The sequence below is a fragment of the Lasioglossum baleicum genome, chromosome 10 (genome assembly GCF_051020765.1).
Source record: "Lasioglossum baleicum chromosome 10, iyLasBale1, whole genome shotgun sequence".
NCBI classification, from domain to species: Eukaryota; Metazoa; Arthropoda; class Insecta; order Hymenoptera; family Halictidae; genus Lasioglossum; species Lasioglossum baleicum.
The window spans coordinates 11,838,611-11,852,214 of NC_134938.1; the positions used below are offsets into that span (position 1 = coordinate 11,838,611).

Below are 13,604 nucleotides of genomic sequence, written 5' to 3' on the forward strand. Positions count from 1 at the left end.
GCGCGCTCCGTCGCTACGTGTCAGCGACGCGTGACTGCGTAAAGCTCGCGGCGGCGTTAACGGCGTCTCGTCGTCGATGTATCGCGCCGTTTTCGACACAGTTTCGCTTTTTCGGGTTGTAAACTTAACGGTTGTAAAGCTCCAATAGGGACAATGTACTCGTTTGTGACGGGGGGCTCGATGATCGGAACAATCAGCAGCTTCTTGGCCACGGAGTACTCGGTAGCTTGTTTAAAGAGACGTTAAAAAAGTCGTTAGAAAGTCGTTAAAAAGTCGTTCATTGGCTTGTTCGCAATAATTATTAATATACATAAATTTACTACGTGAATAAATTACTATGTAACTATGTGAATAACCTAGAGATGTTTATGCAAAATCAAAATTGACTGCAACAGGAAAATTCTCACTCCACTTTGAATAATTCTCCAGTATTATATCTACTCATTATTGTTATACATTTACGTAAATTTAAAAACGTTAATTAATTATTTTTAACCTTCCGAAAAATTGTTAAAGGAGGACTGACAATTTTACTATTGCAGTTAGTGCATAACTGTTATAACCAAAAAGAAAAACTATGTGAATAACCTGGAGATGTTTATGCAAAATCAAAATTGACTACAACAGTAAAATTGTCACTCCACCGTGAATAATTTTCCAGTATTATATCTACTCATTTTTGTTATACATTTATGCAAATTTACAAACATTAATTAATTATTTTCAACCTCCCGAAAAATTGTTAAATGACTCACAATTTTACTATTGAAGTTAGTGCATAAAAGCACATGAGCACAAATTGTCGATCAGGTTGTAAATTCATGCGAAAATAAATGCGGCAATTAATAGAACTGTTAATTTCTGTTCATAACACATTGCTGTTAATATCCTGCCGCCGTAAATCGTCAGACCGTCGAATTACAGTAAAATCCTTGAAGCTTCGCGTTCGATTACAGCCTGTTTCCCTTGGAATGGATTGCGCGGGTCATCATTTCCGAATCTGAGCATTTTCAAATACCAAAATTAAATTAGGCGTGATCCGATAGACTATTTTCTCTTTACCAGCCGGACCATCACATTTCCCTAGCTCTCACAACTGAAGGGTAGAAAACAAAATATTTTTCGACGCGTAAGGGTTTGCGCAATATCAGTGTGCTGTTTAAAGGAGTCCCGACTTGCAAAAGAAGCGAATCTGAATAACAATCTTCCGACTGGACGTCATCCTGGAAAATAATGGAGGCCCCTCGATTCTGCTCGCAGCAAAGTAGTAAATAATCCGCCGGTTCTATAATGGATCGGGGCAGTTCGTGAAAGTGTGCATCGTATGACAATGATATTCGAGCGGCGCGGGACGTACGCGGGGACGTATGACATTCAGGCCATCAAAACGGCACGAGGCCACCCGTTATGTAACGCGGGGTGGAGGGCTGGAAAAAACATGGAAACCGCATATCGTCGCACCCGGTGGCACCCCCTGCCATGGGAGGAAGAAGGGTGGTTCCTTCCTTCCGGCGTCGCAGTTTTCGTATATCCCGGGGTCCCGGAGCATTCGTTTGCTTCGTTCGCCTCCGTGGTCCTAACAGCGTCTTTAATTAAATCACTCCCGGGGCCAGGAATAGTCTCCTTTTTTGTCCGCGTCGAGAGAGAACACTTCTTCTCTCTTTCTGGTTTTCTTTGTGCTCTTCTTTTCTTGCCACCCCGATTGCCTCGACCACTCTGCCGAACGCGCGCGCGCGCCGCCGCCGCCGCCGCTCACGGAAATTACGGTGTTACGTTTGGCAAGGAGCTTGATCTTCCACTAAATCATTCGCGCTTCCGCGTCACGGATTTTCGTCTCGAATCGGTGATTTAGATGACCCCGAGGGTGAAACGATTCTTCCGAGAATTTAGGGGAGGTCGCCACTGAACTTGAGAAGCTCCCGGTCTCTCGCGACGAACAATTTCCAGCATCGTTTCAAACACCGTTGATTGGACAAATTTTTTTAACCGAAGCAATCACCTGTAGTTTCTTCCCAATTAAAATTGAGCGGATTGTTCGTTTGAAAATTATCCAAATTGCAGAGACTCTTTCGCAGAACATGATTCGATAAATTTTTTTTTCATGTTCTGTGTTAATAATAATTTTGACACAAAGGGTTGATGCTTAATAAAATAAAATATTGATTAGAGTCGAGGGGCGACTCATTCTTAAATATGTCGGTGTCTAATCAACGATTACATTTATAATAATATTATAAAACGAAATAAAAAATCATATACGAAGAAATTATTCTAGTCAGGAAGAAGTACATAATTTTTAACTTAAAATTGCTCCGACTGCAAAGAGTTGATGCTTAAATATTGATTTTATTCGAGGGGCGACTCATTCTTAAATATGTCGGTGTCTAATCAACGATTACACATTTATAATAATATTATAAAACGAAATAAAAAATCATATACGAAGAAATTATTCTAGTCAGGAAGAAATACTTAATTTTCAACTTAAAACAGCTCCGACTGCAAAGAGTTGATGCTTAAATATTGATTTTATTCGAGGGGCGACTAATTCTTTACTTGGTATCTAACCAATAGACTGCGCGGATCTTCATGCAAAATAAAAAATGTTCGCATTGATTGCAAGGAACCAGATAAAAATGGTATTCTTCTTTTACTCATCCTATTAAACTGAAACTAATACCTCGGTGTCCTTGAATATTTTTAACATGTACACTGCTTTAAATGGTACTTGCCCATTTTTGTCATAAATGCATAATAACAGCTCCGATTGCAAAGGGTTGATGAAATATGGTGAAAGGGTGGATTAAATATTGCTTAGAAACGTATCAAATTTCACTTCATCGAAAAAGAAGAGCATAACATTCATATTTGTTGGACTTCGTTAAAATCTTCTCCAGGATTCTGACTCAATGAGTCAGGGATTAAGGGGTTAACGTTAAAAATGAAGCTGGCGCCTAGGATGATCTTGCCGATGAGGATTTAAATGTGTACCGAGGTGGCCTAAGAGCAAATCAATCGCGGAAATCGTTGGAGCGCCAAACGATGGGAGAAGGTAGGTAGAAAAAGGGAAAAGAGCAAGCGAGGCTGTTGCCGTCGGACGAAGGAGACATCACCAGGGGTTGCGGTTGTAACGGATACGGCGGAGACCTGGATGGCGCCGGAACGGTGTCGGTACTCACCTCGACAGTATCTTGGATACACAGCCGTGAGATACCCTGAGTTGTCTGGAAATGTCGCACGGTCGGACGCCACTGTGCGCTAGCTCGACGATCCTTTGCCTGACTACATCCGGTAGGGGCCTTCCGTTCACGAAGACGCCGCCGAGCTGGTTAACTCCACCGTGGCCTGGAAAATGGAAATCGATAGTGCATTAGCCAAGAGAGAGAGAACTCTGAGAGTGAGAGAGAGAGAGAGAGCATTTCTACAGGGAGAGGGCGAGATACTCGAGCGACGATCTTCCGCCGTGAAATCGCGAAATCGTGATTCGGTCGCGTGGATCCCGACCCCCCCCCGCCGTCGCTTCCACGCAACTTTCGCGAAACTACTTCGGACGATTAACCGTTTCGGCTCTTTCCCCGAATTTCTTGATACTTTCACTGCAACCCCCGCCCCCTCACTTCGTACCATCGATGTGCTAGACCTCGAATTGCCTGAATTTTTCTCGAGTTCATTTGTAGGAAATCATCCGAGCGATTTATTTTTTACTTTTAACACAAATAATAAGTGCATAATAATAATAAATCTATAAAATAATACGGAATCGCTGTTAGTGTTCAGCAATATTTTATAGTGTTCTTAATTAGACCTGAACAAGTGCACCGAGATGATAATGGAAGTGTGTTTCGCATCATTCAGCCTCACCCCATCATCGCCCAATTTTCTCGAGCAGCGTGTCGTTTATTTTCGCGCATTAAAGCCTAACTCGATCAGTTCTATCTAATATCGTAATGGAGGGTGTTCTGGACCACGACATATGTCCTCGTGTTCGTGCCAGTGCGTCGATGATTCGATGATCGACGTTGTTTCTAACACCCTAACGAAGCCTGGGATCCAACCCCCTCTTGTCTGTCTTTCCTCTCAGTCAACATAAACTAAAGTCTTCCGTAAACATAATGCAGTATTAGAGTGATGTGCACACCTTCGCAAATGTATAAAATCCACGAGAATATTGTACTTGAAAGGGGTGAATCTTCAGGTCATTTCAAACAACTTTTTCCTTTGCGGAAATCTTCTCCACCGCTTCGCTGCTGAGTTATTAGCGAAAAACACGGACCAATTAGAGCGCTGTGGCGGGGCCAATGTTCGCAGTAGGCGTGGCCTGATTGGTTTTTGTTAATAACTCCTAAATGAAGCCTTCGATTCATCCCCCTCTCGTCTGTCTTTCCTCTCAGTCAACATCTTCCGTAAACATAATGCAGATCATAGTGATGCACACACCTTCGCAAATGTATAATATCCACAAGAATATTGTACTTGAAAGGGGTGAATCTTCAGGTCATTTCAAACAACTTTTTCCTTTGCGGAAATCTTCTCCACCGCTTCGCTGCTGAGTTATTAGCGAAAAACACGGACCAATTAGAGCGCTGTGGCGGGGCCAATGTTCGCAGTAGGCGTGGTCTAATTGGTTTTTGTTAATAACTCGTAAACGAAGCCGCGGAGAAGATTTTCGCAAAGGAAAAAATTGTTTCAAATACCCTGAAGAATCATTTCTTTCAAGCACAATATTTTTGGGACATTTTCATGCTTCTTCCTGGTAAAGTCTACATAAATTTCGAATTTGAATGGACAGAAAATTATTCCAGAGGAGTACTTGTGTCAGGGAAGATTCTAGTGGAGTATAGTTGGCCAGTAATAAGGTTCGTTGACGCAGTGGTCGGCAAAGGAACGGGCACGACAATTCGTAGCACTAGTAGCTCTGAATTCGGCCCGGGGGTGGTCCAGCCTGGATTCAGAGCTCTCGTATAGTTGTGGTCAGGCAGGCGTGACGGCGTGTGTGCGAGCAGGCTAGTCATGGTGCTTTTGCCGGTGGCAGAGCCACCATGATTCCCAACCGAGTATCCCCCTGACTACCGGCCGCGCCACGGGGATGCGACCATAAACGCGAGACCGAATTGATTTGCGACCGGAAAGCGAGTATCGTTTCTAGTAATGATCGCGGATCCCTCATTGTCTTGCCGACGCGACGGACCAACCGAGAGATCGCAATGCGATACGTCCACGATGGAGAAAAAAAGACATTGACAATGAAACTTCTGATCCGAATGGCCGGATCATCACGGTAATTAGCCGCCATTGTTTCGGTCCGCTCTCGAACCTTCGTGGGAATGTCCCAGCAAATTTGTTTACAACATTTTCAGACACATTCTTCCAGCTATTGTAATTTCTATGTGATAATGATGATTTTATCGAACTTTTGGCGCTTTTGTCTAGACACACCACGTGCTAAATTAACAATTTGCAGTAGTATTTTTATTTGATTTCTATTTTACTTTTATTTTATTTTTATTTGATCGAACATTTTTTTCAAACATTTTTATTCAGCGGCGAAAGTGTCAATGTTAATGAATCGAGTGTAGAAAATTCGATTACAATCGTAGAGAGATTCTTGTAGGAATTGTGAGTCATTTTTCAATTTTTCTTTGTTTATTTTATTTTATAGAATTTTTCGGACTGCTTCCTACGCACACAACGAGTTGAATTATTAACAATTTTAAAGCATTTCAAGTAACATTTTTATTTGATTCCTATTTAATTTTATTTTCGCAAGTCTTTCCCACGACAGACTTATTTATCCGCCGATTGGATGCGCGTATCGATCGAAGGAGCGATCGTTTCCGGATCGAACTGTGCATCGCCGATTCGATTCGGTTTCACGACAGAGAAAGCCACACGACTCTTTCCTAATTCGTTGCGATTTCAACGACAGCAAGAACAACAATGTAAAATAAGATGACCTGGCTAGGCGATCTGGCATGAACCCACTTCCGGGATGCCACGGTTTTCATTTACGATATCCATTAATGCGTTCACTGCCAAACAGCGTGCATAAAAACCCCGCGGAATCGAACCGATTCGTTTAACGAAACAAACATTCGACACGGGGCTTGACGACCGGGGACTCGGAACAAATACTAATTTCTTCTCCTCGTCGATCCTAGAATCGACGACCAAAAATAACAGTTATTCTAAAATTTTCTACGATAAAAATCATTGATAAAAAGTTGATTATTACTGAAATTTAAGATAATGTACACAAAATGCAAAGAAAAAAATTCGAAGAACAAAATGATTAGAAAAATATTGATTTTTATACTTTTTGGTTACACAAATAACAGTTATTAGTGTCCAAAAATTGTATCCTCCTCGATAACTGTTATCGAAAAAAAACTGTTTCGATTGCTCAAAGCAGTTATCGATGAGAGAAATTTATTTCGACCGCTCATAATAGTTATCGACTGTCGAATTTCTTTTCACTTGTTCATGAGAGATTGTTGCTTGTTTAATTACTGAGTTGTCTACTCCTTTTCGGATGGAGCAAGCCTGTGAAATTCATTGAGAAAGTTTCGTACAACAAGACGAATGAACAAACCATAAGAACAACACAAAATCTGGTTTTGTTTGTCACATTAAATTTTGATTGTAGCAATTAATTTTACGAATAAATAACTTATGAAATAATTGATTGTCTGCCATTTGAAAGTTGTAATATTTAATAATAACTGTTACAAATTTGCTTCATCGATAACTGTTATCGGCGATCGAAATGAACTTCTTTCAACGATAGCTGTTATAAGTGATCGAAATGAATTTGTCTCAACCATAACTGTTATTAGCGATCGAAATAAATTCCTCTTATCGACAACTGTGTCATAAGTAGACTGCGGATCTTTATGCAAAATAAAAAATGTCTCCATTGCTTGCAAGACACAGAACCCAAATAAAAATTTCTATTCTTCTTTTGATTATCATGTTCAGGTGAAACAAATACACTGGTGGCCTTAAATCGCTTTAATACCTCCACTGTTTTAAATTGTACGTACCCATTTCTGTCATAAATGCATAAAATCCGCAGTCTAGTTATAAGTGATCGAAATGATTTTCTCTGAACGATAACATTTACCAACAGGAGAAAAAATCTTCTCAACTACACAAACAACAATCTCACTTGCGAATAATACAGCTTCTAAATTCTCGCAATCTAATAAAGACGACGAAAAGAAGGATTTCATTCGCGGTGGATTATTACGGAAAATCCGCGACGTACCGCTACGATTTTATTCGCGGTCGAAGACAATCGACTGTCAGCAATTAGAAATCGCGGATTTGTTAATCGCGCGCGCGTCATTCGAGCGAAACACCGCGGCGAATTTATTCGACAGCGTTCCAGTTTCCGGCGGATGGGAAACTCCCACCCTGAGGAAGACCAACACGGTGTTTCTGATGCGAAAAAGAAGGGGATCATACGGGATAGCGAGAATATACCAACGAACATCAGTAGCCAAGAAAACTTTGATATAGATTCCCCGCGTGCAGTCACTCGATATTTCTTCTGCAGCTTTGTTTCTGTATTACATTACGATCCGGCGCGTTACGTATTGCCCCGGCACACGACGGGCTTTATTACTCCGCCGGTTTGAAAAATCGAGGATAAATTCGACCCTGTTCTACTTGTTTCCCGGAATTTGTTGCTAGCAATCGTTGATCATTTCACTTCTTTGATTAACGTAATAGGATTCAGTAATCACTACACTGCGGTTCTTCATGCATTTATAGGAAAATTGAATAGATAAAATTGAAAATTGTTGAACAATTTTTAAAATTAAAGATGTCAATATATGTGATTTCTCCTCCATTAAAATCAGGGAAGAAATAACTTCTTGCAATCGATGCAGACTGCAGACAATTTTTATTTTGCATAAAGATCCGCAGTCTAGTGAATAAGACATAAAAATGGACTTGCTGCGGTGATTTTCAGCAAAAAAGAACAAGAAAATTAGGCTACCATCTTTCACTATTTTCTAACTACTCTCCAAAAAGGTCTCAGATTGAAAAATCTTCGATTCTGGTGGTTGGAAGATCCAATTTGGAAAAATCACTTCTTTGATTAACGTAATAGGATTTAGTAATCACTACACTGCGGTTCTTCATGCATTCATAGGAAAATTGAGTAGATAAAATTGAAAATTGTTGAAAAATTAAAAAAATTAAAGTTGTCAATATATATGATTTCTCCTCCATTAAAATCAGGGAAGAAATAACTTCTTGCAATCGATGCAGACTGCAGACAATTTTATGTTGCATAAAGATCCGCAGTCTAGTAACCACAGTGCAACAAGAAATAAAAATGGACTTGCTACGGTGATTTTCAGCAAAAAAGAACAAGAAAATTAGGCTACCATCTTTCACTATTTTCTAACTACTCTCCAAAAAGGTCTCACATTGAAAAATCTTCGATTCTGGTGGTTGGAAGATCCAATTTGGAGAAATCACTTCTTTGATTAACGTAATAGGATTCAGTAATCACTAGACTGCGGATCTTCATGCATTTATAGGAGAATTGAGTAAATGAAATTGAAAATTGTAGAAAAATTTTAAAAATTAAAGATGTCAATATATGATTTCTCCTCCATTAAAATCATTAAGGGAAGAAATAACTTCTTGCAATCGATGCAGACTGCAGACAATTTTAATTTGCATAAAGATCCGCAGTCTAGTAATCACAGTGCAACTGGACATAAAAATAGGCTTGTTGCGGTGATTTTCCGCAATAAAACATCTAGGAAATCAGGTTACCATCTTTCACTATTTTCTAACCACTCTCCAAAAAGGTCTCAGATTGAAAAATCTTCGATTCTGGTGGTTGGAAGGTAGAAAATGAAAATTTCACTTCTTTGATCATCGTAATAGGATTCAGTAATCACTAGACTACGGATCTTCATGTATTTATAGAAAAATTGAGTAGATGAAATTGCAAATTGTTGAAAAATTTTGAAAACTGAATATGTCAATATATGAATGATATGAAAAATATATGAAAAATTATTTATCGCATCCTGCAATAAACTAATTGCTCTAGCTTCCCAAAAAAGTTCAAATCGTATTGTACAATATTAAAAAAGTTATCGTCTTTTTTAGAGCGTCCGAATATTAATTCGAGTAACTGTATACAACAGGTGGAAAATAATATGAAAGTAATTTTAAATCCATCTAATGTGATTACTTTCCCAAGTAACGGCTACTCATTTTTCTTATAAATGCATAAAATCCGCAGTCTAGTAATCGCAGCGCAACAAGACATAAAAATAGGCTTGTTGCGGTGATTTTCAGCAATTAAACATCCAGAAAATCAGGCTACCATCGGAAACGCGGACCGTCCCCGTCATAAATCGCCGGTGCGTCCATTTAAAACGTTCGAGCGGGTCCGCCGGCGTTCAATTGCGCCAATTTCGCCGGTAATTTCGTGCATTCCGGGAGAGGGATTGACGTGCCCGGTTGCAAAACGATTCAACTACGTTGCACCCGGTGACCGCGCCATTCTTGTTAATGTATCATAATTATTATCGTCCCATTAGTCCGAGCGGGACCGCGTCGGCGGTCGTAAACGAGCGTGCGGGACGCGTGGCGGTTTCGATCGTTGCTACTCTAATACGTCAGATCCGCCTAATTAATACAGTCGGCTCCCATAATTAGATGGAGAGCCGGTACCCAGGAAGCTCGGACGTGTCGCAGATTCTTTCTGATAATTACCGCGAATTTTAAAATCAGCTGTGTCCGAAAGAAGCCGCTTCGAAGCACTCGAACATTTTATCCGATACTTTCCAATATTCATTTTCCACGTTTTCCAGTTTCCAGCAATAGATTAGCCCTTGGTGGACGGGGACTATTATTCGACAGCGGAAATTTCACCGCGAGGATGCTTTTTGCTCGGCGGCAAAAAGAAAGTGAAAGAGAACGAAAGTGCGGAGGACCGCGTCTGTTTTTCAACGGAAAATCTCCGGCGAGTTTCACTGCGAATTTAGGCAAGTGATGGAGAGTAAGAGAGCGAGAGAGAGAGAGAGAGAGAGGCTTGCCACCGTTGCGGTTTCGGTTTTTCCTCGAGTCACGGTACCGCTACCGGATCGAACTGCGAATGAAGGTCGTCGCGTTTCTTGCCGGTGGCGGACTAGTTTGTCGGACAATGCAGATTTGTCTCCGGACGATCGACTTTCCTATCTATTCAACGCTCCGGTTGATTGGCAGAAAAGTGTGAGAGAAATCGATCTTCACGGCGCGGCACCGAGAGAGCCCGCTCTCACGATCCTCCACGGAGGGGAAATGAGCGAATTGTTTCGCTTCTCGTTCTTCATCAGTCGCCGCACGGAACCCCATTATCCGACTGCTCGATATCCCCCGACGTTGCAAAAACTCCTTGCGCGAGCGAAAAAATTCCCGTCAACCAGTTGCAGAATGTACCGCCGCGGATCAACCCCGTTCGACACGGTACAATCGATTTGAGGCGTTCGGAGTGCGCCGCGAGCGATAATTGTGGCTTTTCGGGCGAATGTGGTCGGCGAGAATTGTATCAATGTCTTTCACGTCGCGAATCAGCTGTGACCGAAGGAAGACAACTGTGTACGAGTTTTGGACGGCGGCAAGCTCGACATCTCGCACTCGGAGCCGCTTTGGAGCCGTTTTGAAGCACTCGAAGCTTGCTTTGAAGCCGTTTTGAAGCACTCGGAGCCGCTTTGAAGCACTCTAACACTTTATCAGAGTTGGGAAAAGTGAAAGATAAACTATATTTAAATAAAAACTTCGAATAAAGTGGGTTTGAAACCCACTTGGAGAAAATCCCCTTCATTCGAAATTTTTATTGAAATAATATTTTTGCCCAACTCTGCACTTCATCTAATCTACAACATTTACATTCCCATATTTTTCAATATCGCCACACTTCTAGCAATTAATTAACCCTTCGCGGAGTGGGACTATCATTAGACTGCGGACGTTCACACGCGAAATAAAAACAATCCGGATTAATTGCAGAGCACAGAGGCTACACAGGCATTTGTTTCTTTCCGTAATAATTGCAATGAGTGCCCAATATACTTTCACTATTTTCTATTCGATCATAAATGCATAAAATCCGCAGACTGGTTGTCATATTTCTCAATAGATCGAATCGATTCCCTATGAAACGGAATAATGTGTCGACGAGCCAAGTATAAAAATACGAAACGAGTGTTCAGTAAAAATTTCAAAAGGTTACCACTGTTTCGAATGATAGTATAGCGATATCTAGCAGACCCCGGCAGTGCAAAGAATTCGGCAGAGACGCAAATTCGAGATTATTTAGAAAATTCGGAGAGCCGATAAAACGATTGTGCGAAGGTTTGAAGGGCTTACAGGTGTAATATTCCATCATATTCTGATTGTATCGATAGGCAGTGCTGAGGTCCATCGCTGATCCTCGCCGACGGCCGTCGGCTGTGCGAATCCAGGTGGTTCCTCCCGCCGCACAGATTCCGAATATTTTCGAGAGAGCCGGCCAGTCCTATTGACCGCCGATGAACACCTTCTACACGGTTCCAGAAAGTGGTTCACGTCTCTTTCTAGCTGACGTCTATGGCGACGCGGTACAATGACTGTCATCAGGAACGTCTTTGTGCCGGACGACGGGTGGCTTCGAGCACCCGGTCGTCGACCGTCTCTTCATCTCCGTGAATCGGGAACCCGGAGGAGCTATCTATGGGACACCTAGAATCCTGGGCCTGCTCTCACGGCACACATCACTCTCGACTACTCACGACTCACTTTCGCACGTTATCCACATAGTAATCGGATCGAGACGCGCGGACAGGGTCCACGGGATTCCTCATGCTTCCTCTAGGAATCGGAACAGTCCCCAGGATCTAAGCAGCTCGGCGTTGTCAGTCTCGAAAGGAAGAATTATCGACACTGTTCACTGTTCGCGGGATTTGGTTCTAAATTCGAAGAGTCCATAGGGGGCACCGAGTACTCTAATCGTCACTGTGGTCCTAACGAAAGCACCAGCAGCTATAGTCTCATTAGTTTCAACCCGCGAGGAACTATCAATAGTCACTGTCCACTGTCCCCAGAATTCACAACAATGTCCTAACGAGTCTACGAGTAGCTTGACGAAGAATTGTCACTGTTCACCACTTCAAGCTTCAAACCAGAGAACAGGTGACGCACTGGGGTAGTACACACTTCACCGTATCCAAGGGTCGCGATCGTGTCACTGGCGAACGAGAACTCTCTTAAATCCGCGGGACCGTCGAATCCGAAGCGTGACAGCACCGATCTCGGCCAGAGTTCGCAGAGGATCGGGCCAGAGTTCAGGGTAGGGACAATCGGTGTGCCCGTCGGCAGGGTAAAAAGGTAGTAGTCGGTCACGTCCAACTCTCGTTATCGTTATCAGCGGCGGTGACACGGTGGCTGGATCCCAAAAAGCGGCACGGCCGGTGCGGGTAACAACGACGTGAAAGCACGAACGAGGCTTCTGACGGCGGGCACACGTGACTTCGCGAAGCTTTTCGAACCCCCGCCTCGTTTCGGCGAGCTTTCATCCCCACGCTACTATCCGCTCGGCTCCGCCCTTTTCATCCCTCGGTCACCGTCCAGCCGGGCTGGATCCACTCCGGCGATTGGCCGCCCTCCTGTTCACGTGGCAGCGTAGTGGGGCGGCTACTGCGACGCGGGGTTTCTACGGAAACGGCGACAGCGTCGCGCGGGATAACGTCGTTATTGGCATCGGGGGTTTTGGAGGGACCGAGACGCCGGCACGCCGCGAGAGAAAGAGGCGGAATCCGGGGATGGAAGAGGCAAAGGTTGCGAAATAAACGTTCGCCGGCTGGTCTACCGCCAACAGTCCCACGCGAAATCACGCGGCGCACACCCCCGTGAGCACTGCTTATTCATGAGCCTGTCCCTGTCCCTAGCAAACGGAGCCTCTCTACCTTGCTCCTTGGATACGATGTCTCGCCTTATCGATTTTATTTATTTAAGACTCGCTGTCCCGCTACCTCTACCGTCACTCGACAACGTCGACTCCGGCTCCCTCGCGGTCCTCCTCGCGATCCTCCTCGATCATCGACGAGATCCACTTCCGAGGAACATGATCGACCTCGTGTGAACGTCTTCTTAGCAATTGTCCTCGGTCATCAACAAGGTCCTCGACTCCTCAGGACTTTGTCACGAATTGGACAGGGTATTATCACTTTCAACTCACGTTACCTATTCTCCCAAAATACCCAGGATCATTTTGAACTAGGTCGACCTCATGTGAACATCTCCTTAATTGTTGTCCTGTCCTCGATCATCAACAAGGTCCTCGTCTCCTGAGGAGCTTGCCAGGGACCTGCCAGGGTCTTGTCGATTGCAACTCACGTCACCTATCCTCCCAAAATTCACAGAATGATATTGAACTAGGTCGAACTTGTTTGAACGTCTCCTCAGCAATTGTCCTCGATCATCAACAAGGTCCTCGACTCCTGAGGACTCTGTCAGGAATTGGACAGGGACTTATCACTTTCAACTCACGTTACCTATTCTCCCAAAATACCCAGAATCATTTTGAACTAGGTCGAACTTGTGTGAACGTCTTC

General features: G+C 43.1%; 1 protein-coding gene across 8 annotated transcripts in view; it reads right to left on the reverse strand.

Annotated features, from left to right (window-relative positions):
• Sv (paired box protein shaven) overlaps window positions 1-13,604 on the reverse strand; it is a 201,834-nt gene that overhangs the window by 36,901 nt on the left and 151,329 nt on the right. For 7 of the 8 annotated variants that reach the window (XM_076431405.1, XM_076431408.1, XM_076431404.1 and 4 more), the window contains exon 4: window positions 3,180-3,345. In XM_076431405.1, coding sequence (XP_076287520.1) covers window positions 3,180-3,345 — 166 coding nt within the window. Of the gene's footprint in view, window positions 1-3,179; window positions 3,346-11,382; window positions 11,518-13,604 lie in introns of those variants that run through there. The other variant, XM_076431409.1, reaches the window with a different exon arrangement.